The 27444-nt window shown below is 38.8% G+C and overlaps 1 protein-coding gene across 1 annotated transcript in view; it reads right to left on the bottom strand.

Annotated features, from left to right (window-relative positions):
* The window catches only part of myo1d (myosin 1D), a 125461-nt gene extending 98434 nt beyond the window's left edge, over positions 1–27027 (bottom strand). Inside the window, exons 1-5 of the mRNA XM_041973213.1 lie at positions 26585–27027; positions 3539–3747; positions 2685–2778; positions 389–554; positions 132–185 (exon numbers count right to left, since the gene is read on the bottom strand). Of these exons, the coding sequence (XP_041829147.1) occupies positions 132–185; positions 389–554; positions 2685–2778; positions 3539–3747; positions 26585–26679 (618 nt within the window). The 5' untranslated portion in view covers positions 26680–27027. The remainder of the gene's footprint in view (positions 1–131; positions 186–388; positions 555–2684; positions 2779–3538; positions 3748–26584) is intronic.
* Between the last annotated feature and the right edge of the window lie 417 nt (positions 27028–27444).

Genomic DNA, 27444 nt, shown 5'->3' with positions numbered 1-27444 from the left:
ACAAAAACATACATATGGAAAAACAGCTCCATGGTAATACCAAAGCCCTCAACTCCACAGGGAGCCTTAAACAAACTAAACTAATGGTTGCATGCAAATACACACAGGTGCAGACACACACATATGTTCACCTGGTAGAATGAATGAAAGCTCCTCTCTCCTTCCTGTTGGAAAATTACCCTGGACTGGTTGGAAAAATGAGAAAGGAAATTAAGAAATGGTTTAGAAGCACCTTAGAAGAGATCTGATTGGACCAAATATTGGTTTGATTTAGGGTTTTATATTATAAAGTATCCCCATACAGTAATATATACTGTATGCCTCCTTTGCTTATTGTAAACACAACAAACTGATTTATCCTGTTTTTTTCAGCCTGGTGCCGCCTTACCTTTTCCAGCAGGTAATTGTTGATATGGCCTCCGATTGGATCTCCCTTGAAGTCAAAGTTGATGTCCATGTATTTGCCGAAGCGGCTGGAGTTGTCATTGCGGTTGGTCTTGGCGTTCCCGAAGGCCTCCAAGACACAGTTGGATTTGAGCAGCATGTTTTTTACTCTGTGGGTCAGCAGGATGATAATGGAAAGTGGATGCGTGAGTAAATAAAGACGTGTTGGGATCAGAAAAAATATCTTTCAATCCTGATTCATTTTATTTTAGTCTGTTTTTTAATCTAAGTTATTTTACACCAGAGAAGTAAGTTAAGGTCTATATGGACAAATGACAGAAAAGTAAATATTACTTTTGCCTCCCTACCGAGGTTTCAGTTCATCATTTAAAGACCCATTTATGCTCCCTTTATGTACATAAATAGGTATGTCTGTTTCAAACGTCAGTGCGCATACTATCATATGTCCCATATGTTGTTATGGTAGCTAATCAATACATCCACCAGAGGGCAGTGCGGAGTTCAAAGTTCACCTCTGACTTCTGATGTCATTTTCAAACAATAGCAAACATGATGATGATGGAGATCACAATAATGTACATTCTCAGTAAGAGACATAAAGAGACAGTGCAGTGCATGCCGTTGCTCTGTGCAGACATTAAAGACAGCGTGTCTTCTTTTTTGTTCCTTTTGCATGTTGCACAGCAGCTCTACTGCTCGACAATGCCTCCACAGTTTCCAGTGGGACTACTGTGTTTGCTCCATCAAGGTACGCATCTGTAAGATCCTGAAAATGAACCAAATTATTAAATTAAGTAAATGACAGAAGATGGTTGAAATTATCCGCATTCATCTTTTTCCTAGAACAGGAATGGATGTTTAATATATGAAGAAATATATGGTTAAATGCATTGAACTGCATTTATAATCTGGCTTATTATCATGGACAGCGGCAGTAGTGCTGTGAGGATGACATTTTTGGACGTCCCCAGTGTCTTTAACACCATCCAGCCACTGCTCCTCCAAGACAAACTGACAGTGATGGGAGCAGAATCACACCTGGTGGCATGGATTACAGACTACCTGACTGAAAGACTTCAGTACGTGAGGCTTAGGTACTGCAGGTCCAACATTGTGGTCAGCAGCACAGGAGCACAGCAGGGAACTGAGCTCCCTCTGGTCCTGTTCACCCTGTACACGTCCGACTTTCAGGACAACTCGGAGCTCTGCCATGTACAGAAGTTCGAGGACAACACAGCCATTATGGGTTGTATCAGGAGAAGACAGAAGGATGAGTACAGAGAACTGATCCAGGACTTTGTCAAATGGTGTGACTCCAACCACTTGCCCCTTAACACCACCAAGCCCAGGGAGATGGTAGTGGACTTCAGGAGACCCAGGCCGCACCCAGAGTTGGTCATCATCAAAGGGGACTGTGTGGGAGTATTAGTTACTGGACTTATTTGCTGTAATGCTTTTCTCCTTGTGTGTGTGTGTGTGTCTGTGTTTGTGTGTGCATAAGGATTAGTAAAGCCGTTTTATCTTAGATGAATGTTTCACACCTCATGGATCTCTGCTATTTATTTTTCTGCACAAACAAAAGCAAACAAGTTAGAAATGAACTCAAAGAGCTGATTAGTGAGGTTAAAACACAAATGTATATCTTTTATCATGAAAACGATCAGACTGAACCTGAAAGGCCATGCTGACCTATGCTCATATTGATAAAAATCACACCATACGATAATCTCTTCCTGTTTATTGTCAATACAGATGCAGATATAGAAGCATCATATGTTTGATCAGAAGCTTTCAGACTTTTCCAGCATCAAGTCTTAATCTTATCTGATCTAAATTTAGTTTATTTACATCACAGCTCACCTCCTGCTTTTTTCTTATTACCTAAGTGAAATAGTCACACTGGGACATAATCAGTGTTTTTAAATTCTGGAGCAACATCATCATTATCTAAAGCAACAGCACTCTCCTACGTGGTTATTTGAAACGATGGCCGCACCTCACTGAGCTGGAAATATCCAGTATCTCACTATGATCTAAGAGCCTTTGACCGCTGGCAGAGATAACTCCAGTAATGTAACAATGGCTTTATAAAGATGTTGAAGTCATCAGTGGGAAAGCACAGAATTTATTACAGAACAAGCTCTCAAAACACAGCAATAAAAATGTATCTGATAATTATATATGAACAGTAAACACATCTCAAAGCAAAGTTAAATAAAAAAAAAAGTTTCATTAATATTTGCTCTTTATCACAGAGTTCAGCGTCAGTATCAGCTCACCTTTCAACTTCAGCCCTCTGATTAGGATTGGTAATAGCAGCGATGTATTGCATTATGTACTTGCTGGCCTCAGTCTTTCCTGCTCCACTTTCCCCTGCAATCAACAACCAAAAGCACAATATGAAGATTTTACCATAAATTATTTCAGCATCTGTAGCTCTGGGGCAGTTTGCATGCCTTTAATAAACTTAAATAATTATTATATTTAAAAATAATATTTTCACACTTTACACAAATTTCCTAGTTTCAAATTAATTTGACTTTAGCATGTCTGTGGGACAAAATACTTGACACCAAACATTCTGCCTGGTGTGATGACATTTTTCATGACATTTGGGGCGGCATGGCTCAGTGGGTAGAGTGGTCGTCCTGTAGTCCAAGGGTTACCGGTTTAATTCCGGCCCGGAGAGCTCAGGTCGAGGTGTCCCTGAGCAAGACATCGAACCCCTAATTGCTCCTGATGGGTCGTGGCTGAGCGCCTTGCGTGGCAGCTTCCGCCATCAGTGTGTGAATGGGTGAATGTGACGTACAGGGCTTTGGATAAAAGCGCTATTAGGTACAGAACATTTACCATTTGTCTGCAGGATTTGGAGGGTCTCAGTTCTCGTTTTGACCACTGAGTGGTGCTTAATCCCCTACTTTGTTTCCTTCATGCTACAAACAGCTGATCTATTTGTTTTAAAAATGTAGTGTCATTATTCTCAGATAAGGTGACGGAGAGAATGCTGTTTAAATAAGTTATTTGAATGTTTTATGTAGACCAAGGACAGCTGTTCTCTTTTTTTTTATTTTTGTCTGCACAGTACAGAATGGTGTGTGTGTGTGTGTGGGGGGGGGGGGGGGTCTCATGATACCTGAGATGACAATACAAGTGTCTTTGTTCCTCCTCTTCATGGCTTTGTAAGCAGCATCAGCGATGGCAAAAAGGTGTGGCGGCCTCTCGTACAACTCACGGCCTTTGTACTGCTCAATGGTGTCTCGGCCGTAAATGTTCATGGCACGGTAAGGGTTGACGGACACCGCCACCTCCCCAATGTAGGTGTAGATCCTCCCCTTCTCAAACCTAAAAAAAGCATCAAAGTGGCATATGATCATAAAATTCTAAAAAATTAAATTATTTACTGATTTTATACCATTACAACTTCCTTTATCTGTACAGTTTGGATTGAGCAGTTTTAACATTTAGGAGCTACATTTATTTTTCTTCAGGAACATAAAAAAAAGCCTGACATTTCTGAAGTCTGTACTTCTTCTTGTAACTAAATGTCTTGATTTCATTAAATTGCTAAGAAACAAGAAATCACATCATCACAGTGATGGCATGATGCTTTTCAACATATCAATCAATGTCACATTGTTTTCATCCCTCTGCAAAGTCACGTCCCAACACGAACAACTGGAAACAAACTGGAAACAAAAAACGCATCTTTACCAGTTGATAGATTTAAGTACATCATTAACACCATAACATTTAACTTGTAATCTTAAAGAAAACTGTGGGCGAGAACAAAGTATTTTCACTACTTTTATGACACTTGACTGCACTTTATAGCTGGTTAAACATCAGCCAGTGTCAATATAAAGAGGTAATAAGACTAACCTGATATTTACCACCAGTTCTGTGTTTTTGTTTTTCCTGTTCCAGCATCACTGATACAGGTGAGAGGTTGTTCTGCTCACCACACCAGTCAGACCAGGTCTGTGCATCCACACTTAATGAATGTAAGCATCTTTTGTAAACAGGGCTTTGTGTTCATGCAAAATATTTAACAAATCATTTGGTGTTTGTGGTGTTCACACTGTGTCAGAGCCTTGTCCTGCAGATTGATGTTTTTTTTTTCAGTTTTATTAATAATATCTTCTTAATTTAATGCCAACAGGCTCAGCAAGCTCACAGGGGTTTAACCACCTGCCATATTATTTGTTTGACTCTATAAGTGAATTGCTTTTAAATGTTCCTGAATTACAGCAAACTCAACCATGAATAGATTCTGAGTCAATGACAGGTCAGTACTCTTAATTATTTCACTGCTATCTGCTTTCCCCTGATCACACACCATATATTCTCCTTTTTACACACCATTTAAACCAGGGCCACTTAATTTGGTCCTATGAGAGCTGCAGTCTTGCAGGTTTTCAATGTTTCCCTGCTCCAGCACATCTGACTGAAATTAAATAAATCCAACAGCCTATGAAGTTCTGCACAATGACTCATTAATTTGAGTCAGGTGTGAAGAGCAGGGACACATCAAAAGCCTGCAGGACTGCAGCCCTTGTGGGACCGGATTGACAAGACCTGATTTAAACCATCCATGAGCCAATGCATGCACCAGATGTACAGCCTGGCTCCAGTGGTGGAACCTCTATGGCACATCTGATGGAAGCACACTAAGTCTGTGTTAATGCGAGTTAATCTGATTAATTCTTTGCATCGTGTGCAACGATAGCTGGAATACATTTCCTCTCTATGGTCTCTAATCTTGCCAATTGTTATTAACAGAATTAAATCTTCATCACTTAGACAGAACCTCCCTACTCGTCATCTGTGATCGCTTCAACTCAGTCTGCTCGAGGGAAAAAAGCACAGGATTTCTGTTGACAATTACAATGGAAACTATATAGTCCTTAAACTTTAACAGTCAGTGTGTCATAGTTTTGCAAAAAGAAAAAAAAAACCCTTGAGGATTGGTTCAATCACTAATACACATGCTTTGGTGCTTATTAACCATGTGGGGTTGGATTAAAGGTCATTCAGGTGAGGAATTTAACCCTTTAAAATCCTTCAGTTTTTGTCTTAAATGTTTTTTATGGATAAAGGACTTGCTGTGGGTCAACTATTTTACTGGACCACTTTTACTGGACCCTTGCTGATGCAACAGAAGTGTTTATGTTGCAGTGTCATCTGCTACTGGAGATCAGTATGGTTTCAAAGATAAACTACATTTGCAACTGGTCTTAAATAAGTGATCTACAACAATCATGGTAGCCTTGAATGTATACATCATTCAAATCTCAAGAATCTTAGCTTATCAACTGAAAAAAAAACGTGTAGGTAATTTGAAGGGAGGCATAGTAAAATATTTATTTGTATTTAATTCACTCAACTCTCATCCAGCTTTGGTTAATTATAAAAGAGAGATTATAAAAGTCCTTCACCTAGATCTGTGAAATGTTAGGCACACCGGTGCGACAAACAAAGAAAAAAAATTCAAGTCACACTCAACAACCTTTGGTCACACTCTGCAACCACTGACCACACTCACTGAAAACATCAAATCTATGAAGACATTTTTAAATTAGATGCTCCGACATCCTGTTGTGGATACATGAGTGCTGCACCGTCTCACTTTCTGTATTTAACTTTGTGCCCTTCACTCTGACTCACACAATCTCTCCATCTCTATGTTTCTCTCTGCATAAGGCCGCCTGCTTGACTTCCTTCCTCTCCAAACACGACCAACATCCCAGTTTCTTGCAACAGAAGAATGGACTCTTTCATCACAGCTGCCAAATTTCTGCTGCCGCCTTGCAAATGCAGCCAAACGCATATTATTCCAAAACCCTCTAGATAGCTCTGCATCAAGTTTTTTTTGTGATTGTCGGTTTGAAGAAATTGCCAAAAAACTCAACCAAGTTTTTGCATTTTGTTTAAAGTCTTTCAAAAACCAAAATGCTGACTGAAAGAACAGATGGAGTCCTTCATGCTTTACTGACGTGAGCTATTTGTTATCATACAGGTCCCCGACCATCACATGTCCATGACACTCTTTGTTGACACACTCTTTAGATCAACACGATCCTTGGCATTTTAATCTCACCTCATTTTTCATGTTATTGGTTTCACATTTAAGTTAATACCAGTTATGAAAATAAAAAAACAAATAAAAGAGAAAGACAAAGGAAACAACAGAATGATGTAAGATAGTACATCTCAGATTAGCTCATCCTTGTGTGTTTGGATTTGTGTGTCAGGCTGTGCTCACAGTGGCGCCATGTCACCAGTGACACTGACATGGGATGCCCATGTGTCCTGAACAGAGTGGAACAACCACTGCATGATTGGACAAAGAAGTAACTTTAGAGGCTTCAGAGTTCAACAATGCTAATTTCTCTAAACACCAGATTGACACGGCTCTGTTTAGGAGACGTAAACAGCCGATTATAATGTTTCTTTACTTGACAGTTCAGTTTTAAGGCTTCCAAGACCTGGAGATCTTAAATTAAAAGCATATTCAAAGTGCATTCAAATAAAGGCAAGAATCTGTTATCCAAACATTGAGAGCTAATAAAATACGCATGACTTAGCTACATTTAAATCCAAAATAGACTAACCAAGCAAAGAAATTAAACATTTTGTGTGCCCAGCTACAACGAATAAGCGGATTCCCAATGAATTCTTTAAGTAGCTAAAGCTAACACGCTAACTCTTCTTCCCTCTGGTGCTGTAGAAAAAGACCTATTGTGCTCTTCCTGTCCATGGTCAGGAGGCTGTTGTGTGCCAGCTCCATTGTTCAAATGTCAATTGGAGGTCTTTGTCTGACACAAGCCCTTCGTCTCCCTGTGCATGGGCCGACACTGCAAGCTGCCCACTTAACTTACATGTGCAACAGTTTGTGCTGGACTGTCAACAAAGCCTTACATGACGGCAGAGCATATCGGAGAGCTCAGCTGTGAATGTATGTAATGCTAGGAGGAGATAGGATCTGTCACGAATGAGAAGATATGTTACATTCAAGAGTGACTGGGTGAGGCGGATCAGGTGATGCATGAGAACCAATGCACAGCAATAGTTGCATCATCAACACATACATGTAAATAAATGCTGTGGCTCAAAGAAACCCTGCTTTATGGCGCTTTTAGACTAACTATATTGTATCTGACAGCCAAAAGTTTTATTTCTTACATCTTTACTTGAACTACTGAAGTGAAATATTGTGCTGGGCAATCAAACTATCTTCAACTTAGATTGTGATCTCTGTGATAAGCATGAGGCTTTTAAATCAACTTATCGATTCATCAGCACACACATATAGGCCAAAGACAGCCATGAAATATGGAAACTGAACTCCCATCATTTTCCCAAACTGATGCAAAAAGTTGACAAAAAAGGACCCACTGCGTTAGTAATTTGGAAATGGTTTGAATTCAGTAAAAATGACAGATTAATACAATGTGCAAACTTTGTCGTTGGTTGGTAAAAGTCAAAACAGCAAACATGAAAATATGAGCCAATGTGATTGAACGAATAAATTTATATTTCTGACATTAAAGTTGCATTCCTGAACTTTAGCAAAAATTTGCACTTTGGAGCCCCCTAATGGAGGCTAATTCAGCATTTGTCTAACATCCTGTTTCTTCCCTGAGCTCTCCTCAGCCAGTAAAAGTCAGTCTGATTTTTCTCTTGTCTTATCTCTTGCTCTCATGCTTTGTCTATTTTTTTTCCCTCGCTTCCTCCAATAATGCCCTCTTGGGTTTTTTTGCTGAATTGGCCATGTTATGAATTCAAAACAGACAGTGTGTTGATATCCAGTTACTGTGCCGTAGAGCAACACACAGCTTTCATGTGATTCTCTGGGCTGGAACATAACATTGTGAAGTGCAGTTTCTCTGCCTCATGATGCTGCAGGCCAAAAACAACTCCAGGACTCAAAACGTGTCAGAAACACAGAGTTTTAAGGCCAGAAACTTCAGTAGTGTTGCTTTAAAACAGGGTATAAGGTATGCTTACTCCTATTTAGTTTCAAACCAAATATTTTTAAGACTTAATTATTATAACCAAGGTAGTACAGTCAGACTTTATCATAGTTATACCAAACCTTTGAATATTGGCATTTTTCTCCTAAAACTAAAATTTTTGTTGTTATAACAAAGTAAAAGGAAACAATCCCACATGCTCTTTCTTGAGTGCATCAAACAATTACAGTATCAATGTCTAATCAATTTTTAATCTGGACTGATTTATTGAAGCAATGTATAGATGTAGATCGATGTAATATTACACCATAATTATTAATGCATAAAAATGCTGAGAATAATTCATATAATCTGGAAAAAGTTGCTTAAACCTTAAAAAAAGTCAAATGAGTTTAAAAGAAGTGTGTTACCCAACAAACACTCCTGGAAAAAAAATTGTTATTTCACCTGCTGTCAGCAGCTGTATTTCAGAGAAACCACTTATTGTGATTCAGTTTAAAAAATGCTGCAAGGCGCGGGCAGAATGGATCCTATATTCACCCTCTTGTCAAGTGAACTTCAATATAAATATTATTGCTACTGGGAGTGTCAGTCTACCATTTTCATTTTCCCACCCAATAGCAAAACATTACACAATGAACAAATAAACCACAATCAAACCATTCAACATCATCACAGCTCTAGAGCTGCAGAGTGAAGATGATACGCAAATTCTGAATCAGTGAAAACCCCCGTAATGAGCATCTTGTGTTTCCCCAATGGAGAGCGACAAAGAGTTGGAGAAGAAAAGTTAATGAGGGGTGTGCCATCTGAAACAGGGTTGCTGATCCATCTGTTTAACTCTCATTTGGGAGGATTTAAAAAAAAAAAAAGAAAAAAAAACTGAGATTAGAGAACATTATGGGCCATAACGGTTTCCCAGAAGTGGTATTTATAAGTGCATGAAAACAGAATCAAGTTGGTGACAATCAAATATTCATACAGTGAACCATAAAGGTTTAGGTGAGAAGCTGAAAGTGAGCATATGCACAGGTGAATTAGCTCAGCTAATTTGACATAATGTTGTATTCGCCCTTTATCTTTCTGTCTGTCCAGCTGTCAGGGGAAGAATGTCTAAACTGGTCTGACCTGCAGCTGTGTGATCTCCTTCCAGTAAAGACTTCCAAATCACTGCCAGGAAATAGGAGAAGATCAAGCAGAGAAAAGAGAAAAAGGAGGTGGAAAGAGGCTTGGAGGTATAAAAGGAAGAGGAAACAAACAGGGGTTATAAAATGTCATGCTTCTGATAATAACTAGGAGATCTTTTAGCTAAATCTTCATGCAGCCATGATTGTGGTCATAATGTCCCAGGAAAATGTGTTTCATTTCATTTTTACCTTAAGATTTGCCTCACTCATGTCTGTGACAAACCTCATCATTCAAGTTAAGTCAGTCTGAAAACATTAGTGGGGAATTTTTGGCAGCTGACTCCAAACGCCCTGTGTCTCCACCAGAGGAGGGAGGAGAGTTTGGTACCTGCAGCTGCACAAGTTAATGCTTCCACGTACCTGTGTGTTTGATCCATAATTCCATATGCGTATGTGGACTATGGTTTCATGCTCTCCCTGTACATTCATGGGAATCCGACTTCCTCCCATAGTCCAAAAACATGCTTCCTAGGTTAACTGGTGTCTCTAAATTCTCCCGAGTAAGAGTGAGCCTAAGTGGTGGTTTTTGTCTCTGTGTTATCAGTGCAAAAGACTGGCAACCTGTTCAGGGTGTACCCTGCCTCTCGCCTGGTAAAAGCTAGATAGGGTTAAGTCCCCCACACAGTCCGGTGCTGGAAAAAGAAGGTATATATTTATTTTTTTTTAGCTGTCTTCCTGTACATTTTTATAGCACATGCAGAATGTATGAAAATCAACACAAAGAAATCTCAGTTAAAATAGGTTGTCTGTCAATCTTAAAAGACGTACACATGCACTTCACACATTACACAATTTGTGGGATTTTAATCCCAATACTGGCTTCATTTAACTTATGTTTTAACTTGTGTTTTAAAAAACGCAACCATTCATTTGACTGTCAAAGTACAAGTTATGTAGCTTGTTTGCTAGATAATTTATCCACCTTCCTGGTGTACAATAAAGGTTCCTTACAAAATCCTCAAAAAAAAAAAGTTACATATTGACCATGATGAATATAGTATTTATGATCCAGTTCCATTCTGTAACTACCCCCTACATACTACGTACATACATGTATGCGTGATTCAGTAGAGTAAACATGGTAACACCCTGTGCTCATTGTTTTTAACACTATGTTCTTATTGCTAATAGAGGAGATGGTATGAGGGATATCAGACATACATTCTATAGGTCAGGCTACACAACAACACCATCTGATTCACCAGCACCAGTGATTTGTAAAAGGACACACCAGCATGGGATTAGGCCGGTTTGTTTGGTTTATAGGTGAACAGGCAAAGCTAACTCAGACAGGGGCTCATCATTGCAGTCATATGGCAAAACTTATGTGTGTAAATGGATAAAGGTCACATACACCTATTGAAATTATGGGGATTCCTGCAGGAATGGATGGATTTCCAGTTGGCTCACATACAAATATACTTATGTGGAAAAGATGAATAAATATCAAAGACGTAGATTGAGAAAACAGAGATAGAGGGATCCTGCACCTCCACGATGCAACCCTGCTTGAAGCCTTCGAAGAATGCTGCCAGGATGCTTCAGTCCTCTTGTGCAAGTGTGTGCATTAGACTGAAGTATTGTGGGGATGCAGGGTTGCCCGATGAGTAGCATGAGCAAGCAGGAAGGTCTGACTGCAGGGAGCCCGTCTTGCAACATCAGCCAACACACCCTGCTCAGTCATAAGCAAATTCCTTCAGTGGTGAACAGAGCAAATGATGAGAGGCTGAGGCTGCTACAAACATCCACTCACCTCTGGAGACTACAGCGAAGACCTAAGCAGAGTCATAGCTTCTAACCAGAGGCAATCCAAGAAAACGCCTTTTCAACAGACATTAATCAGATATGCATGACTGTGGTTTTTAGACTGACTTTTGAAAGCTAATGTCTACCAATACATTTCATCCTCCAAACACATCATCGTCCAAATAAAAATAAATAAATAAATAAATAAATAAGTAACCCCATAATATCACAAAGGAACACTAGGCAAGATTTGGACCCAATCTTATCTATAATGGAATGAGAAGATAAATAGTATCCTCAAGAGAACAAGTTTAGGAGCAATATAAGATTCCACAAGTGATGCCTTTTCAGAAAAAGACTTGATTATTTCAGCAAGACAATGCAAAACACATTCCTTACACAGCAGCTTTGCTCTGTTGTATGGCAACAAAAGTCTTAAAACCCAAAATATCTAGTGGGTCAACTAGTTAATGTTTGAATAGAAGGTTAAAGGTGAAGCAGCTGGAGCTGGATAGAAAGGGGCCTGGTTTTCCATGACTGCTTTGACTATTTCATAAAGTTAAAAACATTAAGTTTCCATGAACTAACCAAAACAAAATTACTTAAGAGGCAGAAGCTGCACAATGTCCAAGGCTTCCAGACTGAATCTGTTCATATCAAAATGTTTCACCATATAGTGCAGCTTAACTGGCACATCTTTCCACCTTAACTCATTCAAACATACAGTATGTGCACAAAAACAGACTTTAAAAAGCCACTTTTAAACATTTACAAAATGGACACTTTTTTCCACTCAATGATGGAACTCTGTCTGCCCTAAAAATATCAGAGAAACCCTAATACCACACACACACACACACAAGCTGGTCCACAAACACACTGCATGTATACACACACATCACACTCCTCAGAGCTGAATTACAGAGCAAAGCCAAGCACAACCACTGTCTCCAATCTTGTTTGGGCGGGTCTTTTTTATGGTTAACTCAGGGAGGAACACAAGTAAATTGTGACATTTTCTCACCAACAACCCCTCCCCATCTCCTCAGACAAGGAAAAAGACATAAATGAGACTCCTGTAATAATAATGTTAAAGACAAGCTCAGCATCTCAACCTGATGCTGGACACACTGGTTCAACACCAACAACTGGTGAGCATTTTCAACTGTTCCCTGCACATATTCTTAGCGATAAAATCTGTGGCCCACTTTAGAGCAAGCTGAGTTAGCACGTGTTATCTCTATGTGTGTGTGTCTGTGCGAATTTCAGGGTCATCGTAGGAATTATAAAGGGCAGGGAGATAATCTGTCTCTGTTCCACTTTTATCGGCTAGCTCATCAGCATCACTACTCTTGTTTGGAGTAGCACCCGAATTCTTTAGAGCTTATCTCTATGGCTGCAGTGTTCAGGAAAATCTTGACTTTAAAAATACTGTACTTGCAGTCATATTGGATTTATGTATTTCATTTACACTAACAGAGTTTATCGTTTACCAAAGGATGTCATGCAAAACTCTACTGACAGTTTGAGCATGATCTATACACATGCTGTATACCACACAACTGTATATTTCAAGCAAATACTCCAAAGATTTGTGGGTTCTATCCTCTCTTATGTGAAGATTTAATACTTTCTGTCACATAGAAGGTGTAGGCGCATTCAAACTTTTCACTGAAACTGCATATGCCTGGTATAGCACTTAAGAGTGTGAGTTTTGATTCAAAACCATCTTAAGCTGCATTTTCTCAGTCTTAAACAGACTTTTCTAAATATATGATGCAGAGTAAATCTTCCAGCAAAGAAAGATGGTCATATGACAACTGCCTCTGGTGTAATCAAACAATCTAATCTCATGTAGGATTTTAACTTGGCCTCCAAACTCAATATGATTATGTTATTAAATGAATGAATGAATGAATGAATAAAAGCATTGTCTATACTTCCCATCTTCCTTAAACAAAGCAAATGTTGACTGGTGCAGAATAAGCTTCAGAAAGCTGGCTGCAGTGGTTTGTGCATTGGCCCTTTAGCTCCACCCCCCTTTCAAACTTTTAACCTTCCTAGCTAAAAGCAGCATGAGAACCATTATTTCAGCATACAGGAATTATCCATTATCTCTACATTATTTTAGTTAGCAAAACAAGCTGTTGTAAGCCAGCAGACTGAACAGAGTCTGAACAGCCCATTTGGAGAATCACAGACAGAACAATGCTTCACAACTGCTCATTTTATTTTTAAAGATATTATACCATGGGCTGGGTGAATACTTGACTCTGACTGGCTGGAGGGTGTCCATTAAAACTGTAGTTTATGTTTTCACCACTAACAAGCTGATCTTATTAAGATGTCTGAGTTTTGTTATATTTTTATGGACGTGAATTGTCGAGGTTTAAGTGAAATTTCATGTTTCAGATGTGATGATGCTCCATGCTGATGATCCAGAGATAAAAAAAAATAAATAAAAAGACTCGAACACATGATTCATCCAGCTCAGCTGACGCCTGCTCCGAGGTCCGATAAGAAAATATTACAGATAAAACCGATTTGCATTAGAATAATCTTCATGTCATTCTTCTAACCTGTCAATCATCTGTTTTCAAGCAATAAAGATGGAAGGTGAAGGACTTTAAGGTGGCACGTGCAAATAAATGCTCTAAAAACAAGCAAGCAGTAAGAACTGAAGAGATGTTTCTTTAGATTTGACTCAATTTTCACTCTAAGGTATCTTTGTTGCTTCATATTACAGGAAACATACATGTAAGGTAAAGAAGGCAGATGTGATATTTAATTTAACTTTACATCTCCTGATGAGGTGACAAAATACAACACAAAAATAAATTTCTTTCTTCTTTCACTGTACAGTGTGACAAGAGGCATTCTTCACGGTCTGCAGCCAGCAGACATCTGGGCTCTGCTTTATGGGATTTTTCGCTGCTTTGTAAAGCCTGCTTAGTGATAAACAGCAGCTCACAGACTGTCTGTAGAGGCCGCGGCCCATCAAAACATAACACATCCACCCTCCCAGCGGCCCTCATCAATCTTTAACCAAAATCAGAGGACTTACTGCAGGCTCTTAGCCTCACAGGCAGATTTCCAGCAAGAGGACTGAAGCAGCGAGACAGGTTATGAAAAGGTTTCACCAACTTTTCACTCAAGATTAGAAAAAACATCCTAGCCTGGAAATGTAAAAACTAATATAAAATTGTGCAATAATCTTATGAAAGTTACATCATATCTCCTACATTGACAGTGACAGCTTGAATATGTTCCATTATCTAATAGTAAATGTGTATAGTGTCGACACATATCACTGTCCCACCTTTCTGTCCTCAAATGATGCCATAACCGTCTGACACTGAATGCAAGCACATAAAAAAAGCAAAAAAAAAAAAAACAAAACACTGCGGACAACCCTCCTGTGAACACAAAACAAGTCAAATCACAAAGATGACAAACTGCAGCATAGATGATGGCATTGACTTTGTCCATTACTACAACACTCTAATGTTGGCCAGATACAACTGTTAATGCTCTCCTTCACCCAACGTTATATTATAACAGCACATTATATTTCATACAGATTAATATCACACATACACTACTGTGTAAAAGCCACCCCTCCTTTCTTTATGTTCTCCTTCCAAGCAGCCAGACTTTGAGGGTCTTTTTTTTTTATTATTGGCTGCTTTTTCACTCATTTTCAGTCCTTCCATCTGACCATTATCATAAGAACTTTTTGATGTTCCTAAAGCCACTTAACATTGACCCATAAATCATTCAAGTATAAAAATGCACACAACTCAAGGAATGAGCCAACATTGTATCAGACAACTAACTAATCAGATTAGTAATTAATTAGTAACCAGAATGTAACTGACACCAACAGATTCAGTTCAATCTGTTGGTTTCCTTTTTCTTCATGAACGGGCTTATATGACAATCATAAGTTAGACTAATGTGGATCATATCATGGATTTATTTTAATTGGGTTATAATTATACTGAATTGGATCAACTTGAACTGTATTGAAAGTGCCCTGAGACTTTTTCATTCACTTCATATATGAGCTTGTCAGTTGATTAAAGCTACATCCCAACATCCATTTCACAACAACTCTCATAAAGCCTCATTTTTCCCTCTTCATACCACCACTGCAACAACTACATCCAAATGTAAAGCTAAGGGGCTGTTTCACACTGCTTGATCTAAATGATAAGACAGAATGTTCCCATGAAGCTGGCAGGTCTGGATTCTTCAGGAAAATTAATGCCATATGTAAAAAACTGACTCCAGATCAGGTAGCAACTCTCCTTTGCTGACTGGGACCACAGATGTCCACCACACCATTTTATTCATACAAACACGCAGCATATACCATCTATACTATCATAAAATCAGGCTGACACAGCAGCATTCATTCACAAAAATGACTTCAGCCTGATTTTATTCCCAAATTCAACAAGTCAAGTGAAAGGAGGAGGAGGTGTTTGGTTGGCTGCAGGCCTGAATCTGAATCTGTCTGCACCTTAATACGATGGCCAGGTGATGTAAAATGGCCTAGCAATAAAAAGAAGAATGACTGGATGGATATGAAGAAACAGAATGTAAGAAAGAAAATTATTTAGTCAAAAAAAAAAAAAAAAAAAAAAGATATTAGTCTGTCTGAACAAGAACTGATACTAATGTTTTTTCAGAGAAAATGATCTATAGATTAGTTTTTCTGGCCTATAAATATACTGAAACCACAAAAAAGACAATTTCGTTGTCATGGAAATTGCACACTGTACACCAACAAAAAAAAAAAAAATCTATCACATTATAATGTACAGACAATCTTGGATCCAGTGTTTTGATCACGGCCACGAATCTATCTTTCTCCACATCTTAAGCCATATGGATAGTGATGCCGTCGGTCGACTGCGTGCTTTGTTTTGTCGTAGTCAGCATGTCTAGCAAATGCATGTACAAGTGACATCAGACACAAGTGTCCTCCAGCTTTTTTAGTTTTACCTGAGGATGTGGAGGGTGCTGATCTTAATTTAATTCTTGGTACTGCAAAGTACATTTGCAGCTCATGCAGCGCGTTGCCAGTTCCAGTAACACCTTCAGCTCGAAGGCATTTGCTGTAAAGAGTTTTTTTTTTTTTTTTTTTTTAAAGTTCAGGTCCATACTTTCAAAACCAAACCTTCTCCACACAACAGACACAGCTCCTTTTTTTTGGGAAAAGTTTTTCTGTTCAACTTCAAAATCTGCAACAGCTTCACTTCCTGAACTTTCTCCATTTTCACTGCTCAGCATCTCCAATAACACAGATGGCTTTCTGCACACGTTTAGTGGTGCAGCGGTGAAAAAGCTCCCCCGTCTGATTCTTACCGCACTATATCTCTACATTTAGGCTTTTTAAGACGGTGTTGTGGTATGAAGATGAATTCATATCCTAATGCAATTATAAATTAAGTTTTTGGGAAATCTGCTCAGCAATTATAAGTTAAATGTCCTTTTGTTGAACAACCTTAAGACAAATTTCTTCTAATTTGAATTTTTCTTGGAAAAATGAGCTGTTTATCAAAACAAATTGAAATTTTGTCTTAATTAATTACTGCTGCTATAGTCTGCAGTACAATGTTTGATGGTGTGAAACAGTCAGTAAGAAACTTTTCAAAGCAAACTAAAAGCAGCCACAAGTATTTTTATTTTTATTCTAGCATTTCTTTCAACTACACTGAATAAGGGCTGTTTTTTGTACAACTAAAGTACCATAATTAATGTCTTCCTAGATGCACTGATGGAGACTTCATTATTAGGGCACTAAGAACATATGCCAGAGGAAAAACATGGCCTTAATAGTGACAGTGTTCCAGCCCCGTGTCCATGTGCACTGTGTCACTTCAAGGCTGCAAAGTGATGTGCTGGCTGTGAAAGTGAGTAAACTGTTCCACCCCCCACTGCAGCGCAGGGCACAGGTCCAACAGGTGGACGAGAGAACAATACAGCCCTGGAGGAAGCAGGGAATGGCGTCACTGCTGCCTAGGACACACCTAATGTACACAGTGAAAACACACAAACGACCCTTAATGTGAGTCCATCTGAGTCAGAAGCATCGTTGGGGTTTCCCTTTGCACAATGGCATAAAGTTAATTCATGAAAACATAACACTCGTAAGTGTTGTGCAAATGCACTATGTCCTGTGTACGTATGTGTGTGTGTGTGTGTGTGTGTGTAGGCGGACTTGAGAACAAGGCTACAGGGAAGTTTTGTCTGGGTGTAATGTTGCAGACAGAGGATGCGGTTTCTTGTTAAATCATGAGCCAGACAGTTTACATGTGATGCCACACAACATTAACCCCCCCATCCACGTGAACCAGCGCTGATGGCAACAGAGAAAAAGTTTCTAATTCCAGGACACACTAAATTATGAGGCAGCTTTCAATAGAGGTTATAAAGAAAATATCACTCAAAAAATTTTTTTCTAAAATATCTCAATACTGAAATCACAGATTATATTGATTTGGCCAAAGCCTATGCTAGTCCATTCAGTTCTAGTTTGGTTTCTTTTTTGCTTCTATTCCCTGCCACTTCTGAAGTCACTCACAGTTTAATTTTGGTAGGGGTACTTATTCCAACACTACACCAGGCCTCCTGTGAGTGCTTTGGGATGGGGGAAAGTTCTATGGCAGCGTTGTTGCTCATTGAGAAGAATAAAAGCGATAATCTCCAATAAGTCCTGAAAACGTTGCTGGATTTGTAGTTACTTAAGAGTCGCTAGAATATTAGCTAAATATAGCAAGATAGTTGCTAAGTTGGTACCATTGAGCAGCAAAGGCGGCGGATGTACTTATATTTTCCTGGCTTCACCTTCAGAAGTAGCAGAAGTCTTTAGGAGCATGTGACGAATGTTTTACTGCAATATTATTTTAATAAGCACAGTTTTTTGGTTGATATCACGTTTTGTGGTTGTTTGTACAGCTGCTTTGCTCTGCCATGTTTCCTTGCTCACTGACTCAGCTGGGCTTGCCTGCGCTGCACAGGTTGAAGCACCGTTAAACGTGTCATCACATGGGAAAGGTGTGATCATGTCATATCATATTACATTTTCTACCATTGTCGAAAAATTTACGTTTACGTTATGTACATTAAAAAATGCCCATCCTACCACTGTAAAAGGAACTTTCTCCCTATATATGTCATCATGGAAAATTTATGACGATTTAGCTACTACAATTAAAGTGTTTTAAATTATGACTTTCAAAGTTTTTGCAACTCTACTTCAGTGTTTCTCAAGAATGAAAAAATCTGTTTTTAAACAATATTTTGGAAGGTTTTTACATGATTTACATGATGAATATTTTCTTAGTTTTTAAAACTACTGAAGAGCAGCCAGAGCTGCTTTGAAATGATCTTTTTGATCATTCAAAGTTCACTGATGTTTCCTACCATCTCTTTACTGATTTTTAGCTGCTCATTTAAACCATCGGATGTCCACAAATTATTCTCCTTGATTAATTGCTTGATGAACATTAACTGGTGGATGAATATCAATTACTTTCAGCTAAACTCACGCAGAACTGAAACTTTATTACACTGGACAGTGCCATCGCTGACACTGAAAAATAATTAGGAGTTTCACAGAAGCCCAGACTCAGAAGCATATGTGTTATCTTTAATTATGTTTTGTCTCTGAAAAAAAAAATCTATCAAAACTCGAACTGATTTAAGTCAGTAAGTGAACTAAGATGATATTTCCTACATTTGTCTCTTCTCTATTAGACTGTAATAATCTAATTAATCTTATATTCTTTATGAAAAGTGTATCTGATGAGGCAGTATTTTATACTAATAAGCAGCATGCATTCTCCACACACACAGTAACAAGTGAGGAACAGTAGAAAAAAAGGCCATGGGGAATATTTGGTTGCAAAATGAAATAACTGAGGAGAATCTATCTCAAATGTCCTCATATCCCTTCTCCTGCATCTTACACCTGAGCCACATCTTGGCTTGTGTTAACACGGATCCTCTTACATAAAGACAGAAACAAACTCGAGCTAGGTTTCACCTTTTTAACATGAAGGTCCGATTCTCTACTCTACAAAACTCATTTTTCTGATCGAGTAAGTGATGAATCTGACACAAGCAAGACACATAGCAGAATAAAAAATATATGTATAGATAGAAGAAATGGCAGGAGCCAGATGTCATGACACAAAAACACTTAACAAGACTAAAATCTGCTCTGGAAAGCACAGAACAGCCTGCTCCTGACCCCGCCTGCAAACTCAGTCCACAAATGAGACGTCTCTGAAAGCTGGCGAACCAATTTTAGAGGGGAATAAAGCTGCACAAGCACAGCCCCTGTTTATGTAGGGACGGTAATGTGTTTCAGATTACAGACGGTTGTATGGAAATTCTTGCGGCGAGACTGGACTTTTCACTGCTGGATTGCTGGGGAGCAGGCCTATGAGGCATTTCTCAAAGAGCCTTCTATGAATCTGTCAGCTCAAGGGAGACTCTTTAACTTCATGATTAGCAAGAGGCTGCCAGTCTGAGGCACTGGAGAATCACTTGCATAAGGAGTTTTCAGGATGTTCGGCTTCTGCAGCATAAAAAGAAACACATGTTAATGACACAACGTGCCTGTAATCTGCTTCAGATCCTGTCTATGATTGTAATTGACATCATACTGTATTGCTGCTGGTCTTGGCATGAGCTTCTGTACAAACAAGCAGGAAGAGAATGAGAGAACAGTCTATCTTAGCATTCATCTATAAATATTTCGCCTTCAGTCACTGACCACTGCAAGGAGGGAAAAAACTTTAATAAGCGGGTTGGGATTAAATATTCTTAGAGGCATCTGCTGCAGACTATCGCAGCTTTCATCTTTGCTGCAGGGTGCAAGCACTGTGTTCTTTGCACATGGACTTTGGTTTTATTGCAGAGGAGCGAACAAAAGCACAAAAAAGGCAAATAAATAGGGATCTAGCTAAGGGACAACCCCTGAGCGCTTTGTTCCTGCTTTTAATGTAAATACTTTTGACTTCTTAAGGGACATAAACAGAAAGTGACTTTTATTTATTTAACCATATCTCATAGGAAAGAGAGATCTTTAACCTTGGTCTTCTCTCTCTTGTAGTCTTTACACTACAAGGCCAGTTTGATTTCTTTACTTGTTTTGCAGGATAAAGAGGCTTTTTCTTTCTTAAAGTTGGGCTTTCTCTTTGTGCACCACACCTCTTCTCGCCTACCTGCTGTTAGAACAATCAACACAGGACACCCATTGTTCATTTAACACCATGTGAAAACAATTTGACATGTAATTTTGAGGTCAAATCCAGACACCACCAGAAATAGTGACAAATTTAACTTTTCCAAGTCAGAACGACGAGTTATTTCACTTTTAAATAAATGTTTGTTCTGCCCAAGAACAAAATCCCTCCCAGTTTTTGAACTCGCATATATGTGCCTAAGAATCCCAACCAAACTGGAAAGAGGCAGCAGGAAACAATGAAATGTGAGCAGCAAAAACGGGGGAAATGCCAGCTTTCCTGCTCTGCTGGTCTGCTCTATATTATTGGAGACTTCCTGTTCATAGTCCTCTTTAACTCCTCATAGATGGGTTCAAAGGTCAAATCACTCAGAGCAGTTCATGCAGACAAATAAACAGGCGCTTTTACAACCATCCTTGGCCCACCGGAGGAAAAAAATAACACATACATGGTTCAAAGTTGGCAAAGTTGAGGATTTACTACTTCAGGTTGAACATAATTGTGACAAATAGTGCTGCTGATCTTATCTGGGAAACTCAGGACTGAAACATGGCCATTTCATTTATTAGGGTCTTCTGCTGCAAGATGGAAGGTCAACTAATTATGACCTTAATGAGTAACGTTGAAATATACATGAATGAATACTTTCTTCAATTATCTGTGCATAAATAAGTAAAAAACAAATGAAAGAAGTGTTGTAATCTGGAGTTTTGTGCACTCATTCTTTTGAAACAGGACTAGAAAAATTCTCCCATCATCTATAATTATTTGGGAAAATTGCAGCAGTTTTTAAGTTTTTTTTTTTTCCCCTGGATTCCAAGCGACAGACTAAACAATGCTGCCATATAAAGACATTTAGGAGGTTTCACAGGATGTCAGAACTGCAGTAAGCAGAGAGCCTTTACTCAGTGCTGCTACTTTGATATAAAACAGAAGTGTCCCCGTGTCTGGGTACAGAGGACACCTCGGGTCTTCATGGGTTGTGGAGGACAATGAATCTGTGTAGGAAACCTCCAGTAGCCATGCCAGATGTGTGGCATGCTTTAAGACAGTCTTCCTCAAATGGGAGTACATGTACCCCTTGGGGTACTTGGAGACACTGCGGGGGATAAGTGGGATGAAAAAGTAAGAGGGATCATTTGTTATATCTTTTAAATCTTTCGTAAGCGATCTGACCTGAGTTTTAGGTGAGTCAGTTCAGGTGGTCAGGATTACGACACAGATGTAGAAATGTACATGTATGTACATTTAAAATAACTTCCAGATCTTGAAAAGTTACTGATTATAATCTGAATACTTTTCAGTTCCAGATACCTCTAATAAAAAATTCTGTGTTTATGTAGATCCATTGTGATCTGTAAGTTTTAATGAAAGCATAAATGCAAAGCTATGTCAAGTAAAAAATGTTCATACAGATGAAAATATGAAATAGAAATATATTTTATTATGAACATTTGATATCTATGAAGTTAAAAAAAACATAAAATTGACCATTTTTATTAATAATTCTTAAATATAGAAATTATTTAATTTATATTATAATTAAAAATATTTTTATTTAATATTTTATGTTTATATAAATATATATTATAAAAATATTCAATTAAATAAGAATAAAATGTGTAAAAGAATAAAGGCAAATGCATAAATTAAGCAAAATATTGTTGAAACTACATTTATGTGTCAATAAGTTTCAGGCTGTTTGCAAACATCGTGATAATGTACCTGCACTTCTTTGGATTAAAACAAAGGGGGAAAGTTTTCATTCTGTCATTTTGCTGATCCAGCCCACTGAATGTGGCTTCTAGACCAGACTCTCCTGGTCTAGGGGGTACTGGGCTGAAGAGATCTTCTACAGAGGGTACAATGTTGAAAACAGTTTGAGAACCACTGCTTTAAGAGAACCAAATACACAGCACTACTCAAAACTTCTATTTTACATATGAGGCTGTTACGAATCATTTTCATTCAACATCACACAGGACGTTCTAATTCTGTTTTTTCTATCCGATACCACTTCCCATACCTGGGGCTTAGGTAATAATTATAATTTTAAAAAATTATATTTATTACAGACTTTGATGTATAATATTGTTGTTACTATCATTCAGTAGCCTGGCATAGAACTATAGAAAAATAGAACTATTTTAAATATTGAGTAGATGAACTCAAATGGAATTGGACTTACAGTGAACATTTTCCATGATGACAGGGGCTGATCATCCACAATAATAAATTCTAAAACTTTGTTATTGCAGAGGCTTTCTGGTTTCTTTTGCAAATTTCTCACACTTTTAAAAGCACTGCCAGTATTTGCTGTTGCTGCGGGTTGTTGCACTTTTCCTGTAAAGCAACAAACTCCTTTGCTTTTAAACGTGATGTTTTACCAGAGTGGTTTACCACGATTAATCAAGTATTTTTAATTAAAGCAGACCTGCAGTCCAGCACTCAGACGTCCCTGCTATGATGCCCTGCTGTTCTAATAGGTGCATTATGCTGTTTTACAGTGTCTAGTAGAAATATACAAGTCTTTACCTAAAAAAGAAGTCACTTGATTTAACCAAAACCGGCGATGATGTGTTGAAAAAATGTGCAGGTAATGCTATAGGTACTAACGCACCCTCATATCATCAGAGATGCAGACTTTTGAACTGAACACCGATAAGCTCGATGGTGACACAACGTCAATGATTTCCAAATAGAATTTCTAATGTGCATCCATCTAATCACAGAACAATTTTCCACTTTGCCTCAGCCTATTTTAAATAAGCTTTGGCCCAGAGGAGAAAGCTCTATTTCTGGATTATGCTCACATATGGCCTCTACTTTAGAGCTTTAACCTGCTTTTGTGGATGGCACGACAAACTGTGTTTACCGACGATTTTAGGAAGTGTTTCTGAGCTCATGCAGTGATTTCTACAACAGAATCATGCCTGTTTTTAATGTAGTGTTAACTGACATCCCAAATATCATGATTATCAGATATTGCCCCCCTGTACACAGAGACTTCTCCAGATTCTGATCCACCAGTTTGTAGGTGCACTTTTTTTGCAGACTGCTAAAACATCTCCACTTCTGAGAGACTCTGCCTCTGTAAAGTTCCCTTTACATTACTGATCATGTTACTGGTCTGGTCCCAATTAACCTTTTTAGTCTGCAACATGTTTCTTTAGCTATTTCTTTTTCTGTAACCTTTACTTTTCCAACCTTTTGTTGCCTCTGTTCCAACTTCTGAGACGAGTTGATGCCATCAAAATGTAAATGAGCTAATACTTTTTATAAAATGCCTCAACAAGTGGGTAAAATGTTTTACAAACTTTGCAAATCACTGCATTCTGTTTTTATTTACATGTTACACAGTGTCCCAACTTTTTGGGAATTGGGGTTGTAGTTTTGTCCCAGTCTTATCTGCTGACAAAATTCCCAAGACTCAACAGGAATTTGGCATTAACTTTTATCTTACCGGGCATCTCTGCAAAGACCAGGCCTTTGCTGGGTTCTATTTTGAGAATGGGAGGCTCTCTGGAACAGGCCACAAAAAAAAAAAAAAAAAAAGTAAATGTCAATGCAAACAACCATGGAGGCCACAAGGCACCCTCTCCAAATCATGCCTTACATGCTGCCACAGTCGGGGATAAGATTAGCAACGAAACATGGTAGGCCTCACCAGTAGAAATCCCAAACACAGCAGTGTGATTCAGTCAGCTGCAACCCAGACTCTGGCAGCAGATCTGTCACTAAATGACCCGTTTCACCCATTTCAAATAAAAATACTATGATTGGTAGAAGTTCAGAAGACATAAACACAATGAAAGCCTGAAAAAGCAGAGCAGTCTTCTAGGAAAAACAACTTTTGTTAAGTGAGATGAACTTCTGTACGTAGCAGCAGGTCTTACCAGGGTCATTTTACAAGAGCACCATAACATGCACAAAGCAGATGTGCTCCAGACCCAGTTGTTTTGGATAACTGTAGCAGCACAAAAGGAGCCCATTAGATGCCCTCTGCATCTGAACTGCATGAAAGTGAACACCCTCGGACGGGGAGGGGGAAAAGGAAGTAAAAGGAAGCACTCCTGGCTGGTCACACCCTCTACAAATAACAATCTGCACACGCCACCTCCGGACCGAGCTGTCTAGCTGAAGGGACAACAAACAGGCAGAAAATGGGAGAGAGTCGGGAAAACGAGGCCGGTGCTGTCTGCTTGCTCTCAAGTCTTCTCCCATGGCTGCCAGAGCTACTGTTAACACCACAGAAGCTGATTTAATTTAAAAAGTATGGCTATAAAAACACAGTCAACCAGAAATGCCATGTCCGCTATAAAACTGCACACCTGGCACTTTCAAGTTAGATTTCTTGAGTTTTACACATTTACACTAAAAACGAAGCGACTCAAAAACATTTTATAACAAAATGAAAATCTGCCCAACCCAAAGATTTATCTGCTGCTGATTACTTTACAGAAGAACTAGAGGAAACTGTAAGTCATTCATTTAAAAACCGGCTAAACTGTGCCACAATTCAATTTATCTTTCACTGAGCAGAAAAACTGTGGCGAGACTGAAAGTTCACTCTTGACTTTGGAAGCACTGCATGAGATTAAATGTCTCCTGCCTCAAAAAGGTTTGTTTAGTGGGTGCTAAGAGCTTTTACACATGTCATTCTCCAATCAGTGCAAACCTCAGTTAACTTTATTTCAATTGTTCAGGGGTTTTTTGTGCAATATAAGAGTTTATTGTTCTAAAGCTTGCCTAAATGTCCTATATTTCCAAACATGAGTTTAAAAATCAGTAATGGGCAAATTTGGAAAAGCAAAAATGATGTAGAAATAGCACAAGGGGTGTGGAAATCTCAACAATTGAGAGACAGACAAAAGACAGCTGACTTGACTTCAAAGAATCAGCAGTAACACAAAGGACCATGCTACTGCTGTTTGTTTATAATAACTGGATGAATATTACAAGAGGAGGAAAGAGAAGACACAGAATCACAAATATATAAATGTAGCTTTTTCTATAAGATTGTTCAGCATTGTCAAAAAAGTGAAAACACTTGGAGAAAAAGACCTTCTAAACTTAAAATCCTCCAAATACGTATTCAAGCAATCGTTACCACCAACTGGAATCATGGTTACAATAGTTCCATTTATAACTATGTTGGTCATGATAAAGATAAAAGGCCTTGCTCTAGAGCCAGAATTGGGTTTGTCTGCTCTGGGCTTCCATAGAATCATGGCAGCACAACATGCCTGAGGACCAGTGATAGAAACTTTGTATTTCTGTAAAAAAAAAATCTATATGATTAAAATCCCATGAGTAAATCCCATTTTGCATTTCTACCAACAGGCTGCTCTAGATGGTAAGACCCATTATTAACCCCCCCTCCTTTTTGCAGCCATGTTTAACACAACAAAGAGAACTTTTTGCTTCAGAAAGCTGCACTGAGGATCAGTTAGCACTTTCATCACAGATGGCAGGGGTGAAGAGAAGAGATAAGGAAACCGATTCCAAGCCACAGCCCATCTGCAACGTAATGTTACCCCCACAGCTCGCTGTATACAGAAAGCAGGCATGACATCATGCTTGACACAACACAGCTGATAGAAACCGGTTAGATGCTCGGAGCTGTGGTGCATCTTGTGTGTAGCTTGGGTGGAGTCTCCCCACCACATTTTTTAAAAGAGAATTTACAGGTTTGAGGAGAACGCATCAAAAGGAATGCACATCCAACTTTAACACAAATGGCTTATTGTTGCTGCATACCTAGCAAGTTAAACAGCAACAGGTTAAGTGGAGTGGCAAATCTTCCATTAACATGGCTCATGACATGGTGACCTTTTCATTCATGTGATAAAAATATGAACAACAGAAAGAAAGCACCTGTTGAACGAGAACTAGAGTGTTTTCTGGCTAAGATGTCTTTAGACAGTGACATGTTCTCCCAGGCTAAGTGCTTATTAGACGGCGGATCTACAAAGGTGACTGACCGCGGACGCCGCAGGCTTCAGCTTACCTGAGTTTTAGGTTGGCCATGAATTCTTCCATAGACACGTTGTCCAACAGCACAAAGTCTGCCTTTCCAAACTCCAAGCTCTCGTGCTCTGCCATGCTGTTGCTTTGTTTTTAACCGAAAGTCGTGGAAAAATAATACTTCAAGAACTTGCTTTGAAGTGCCGACAAAAAGTGAGCATTGGCAGGCTTTAATGAGCGCCTCCTTTTCTTAAACAACAGATTTGAAAACGGTGCGCATTTTGATTTGTGGTGTAAGTCAAACTGCAATTTCAGTCATGGTTAATTAAGGTCGAAATATAATTTTGAAATATATATATATGAAAGATATCAAGGGTTAAACGCTATCCTTTCCTTGACAGGTGTGGTTTTCTGTTTTAAAGTAGAAATTATCCCAAAATATCCACATGTCCATACAAAGTTCCCTCCTCTCGCCGAGCTGTATCCTTGTCCCGTTACACAGTGCGTCCGTTTTCCTGGAGTTTCTCTCCTGTCGCACGGACTGATTGTCCACCAATAGGATCGAAGCGTCCTCTTACAAGCCCCGCCCCCCGCCTGTATATAGGTGTTGGTCAGACTGGACTGTGAGTAAGTTGAAAAGCATTGCAAATATTTCAGAAGACCACTGATCCACTAGATTCTGATACATATTTCAGCGATGACGAGGTCACCATAAGCTGTAAAACACTCCCGGGGAAAACCATAATGTTCTGGCTTAACTTTTATGATGCCATTTGTTACCATAAAAGGAAAAAGTAGAGCTCATCAGAATTTTTGTCATGGAATATGAATGAAAAATACAGCCACGCATGTTGAAAGACACACTTTAGCTGAAACTACATCAATTTTCCATGTATGGTTTAT

This window comes from Melanotaenia boesemani, chromosome 21, assembly GCF_017639745.1.
Source record: "Melanotaenia boesemani isolate fMelBoe1 chromosome 21, fMelBoe1.pri, whole genome shotgun sequence".
NCBI classification, from domain to species: domain Eukaryota; kingdom Metazoa; phylum Chordata; class Actinopteri; order Atheriniformes; family Melanotaeniidae; genus Melanotaenia; species Melanotaenia boesemani.
The sequence above is the reverse complement of the archived record's forward strand: the minus strand, read 5'-3'. Positions and strand labels throughout refer to the sequence as shown.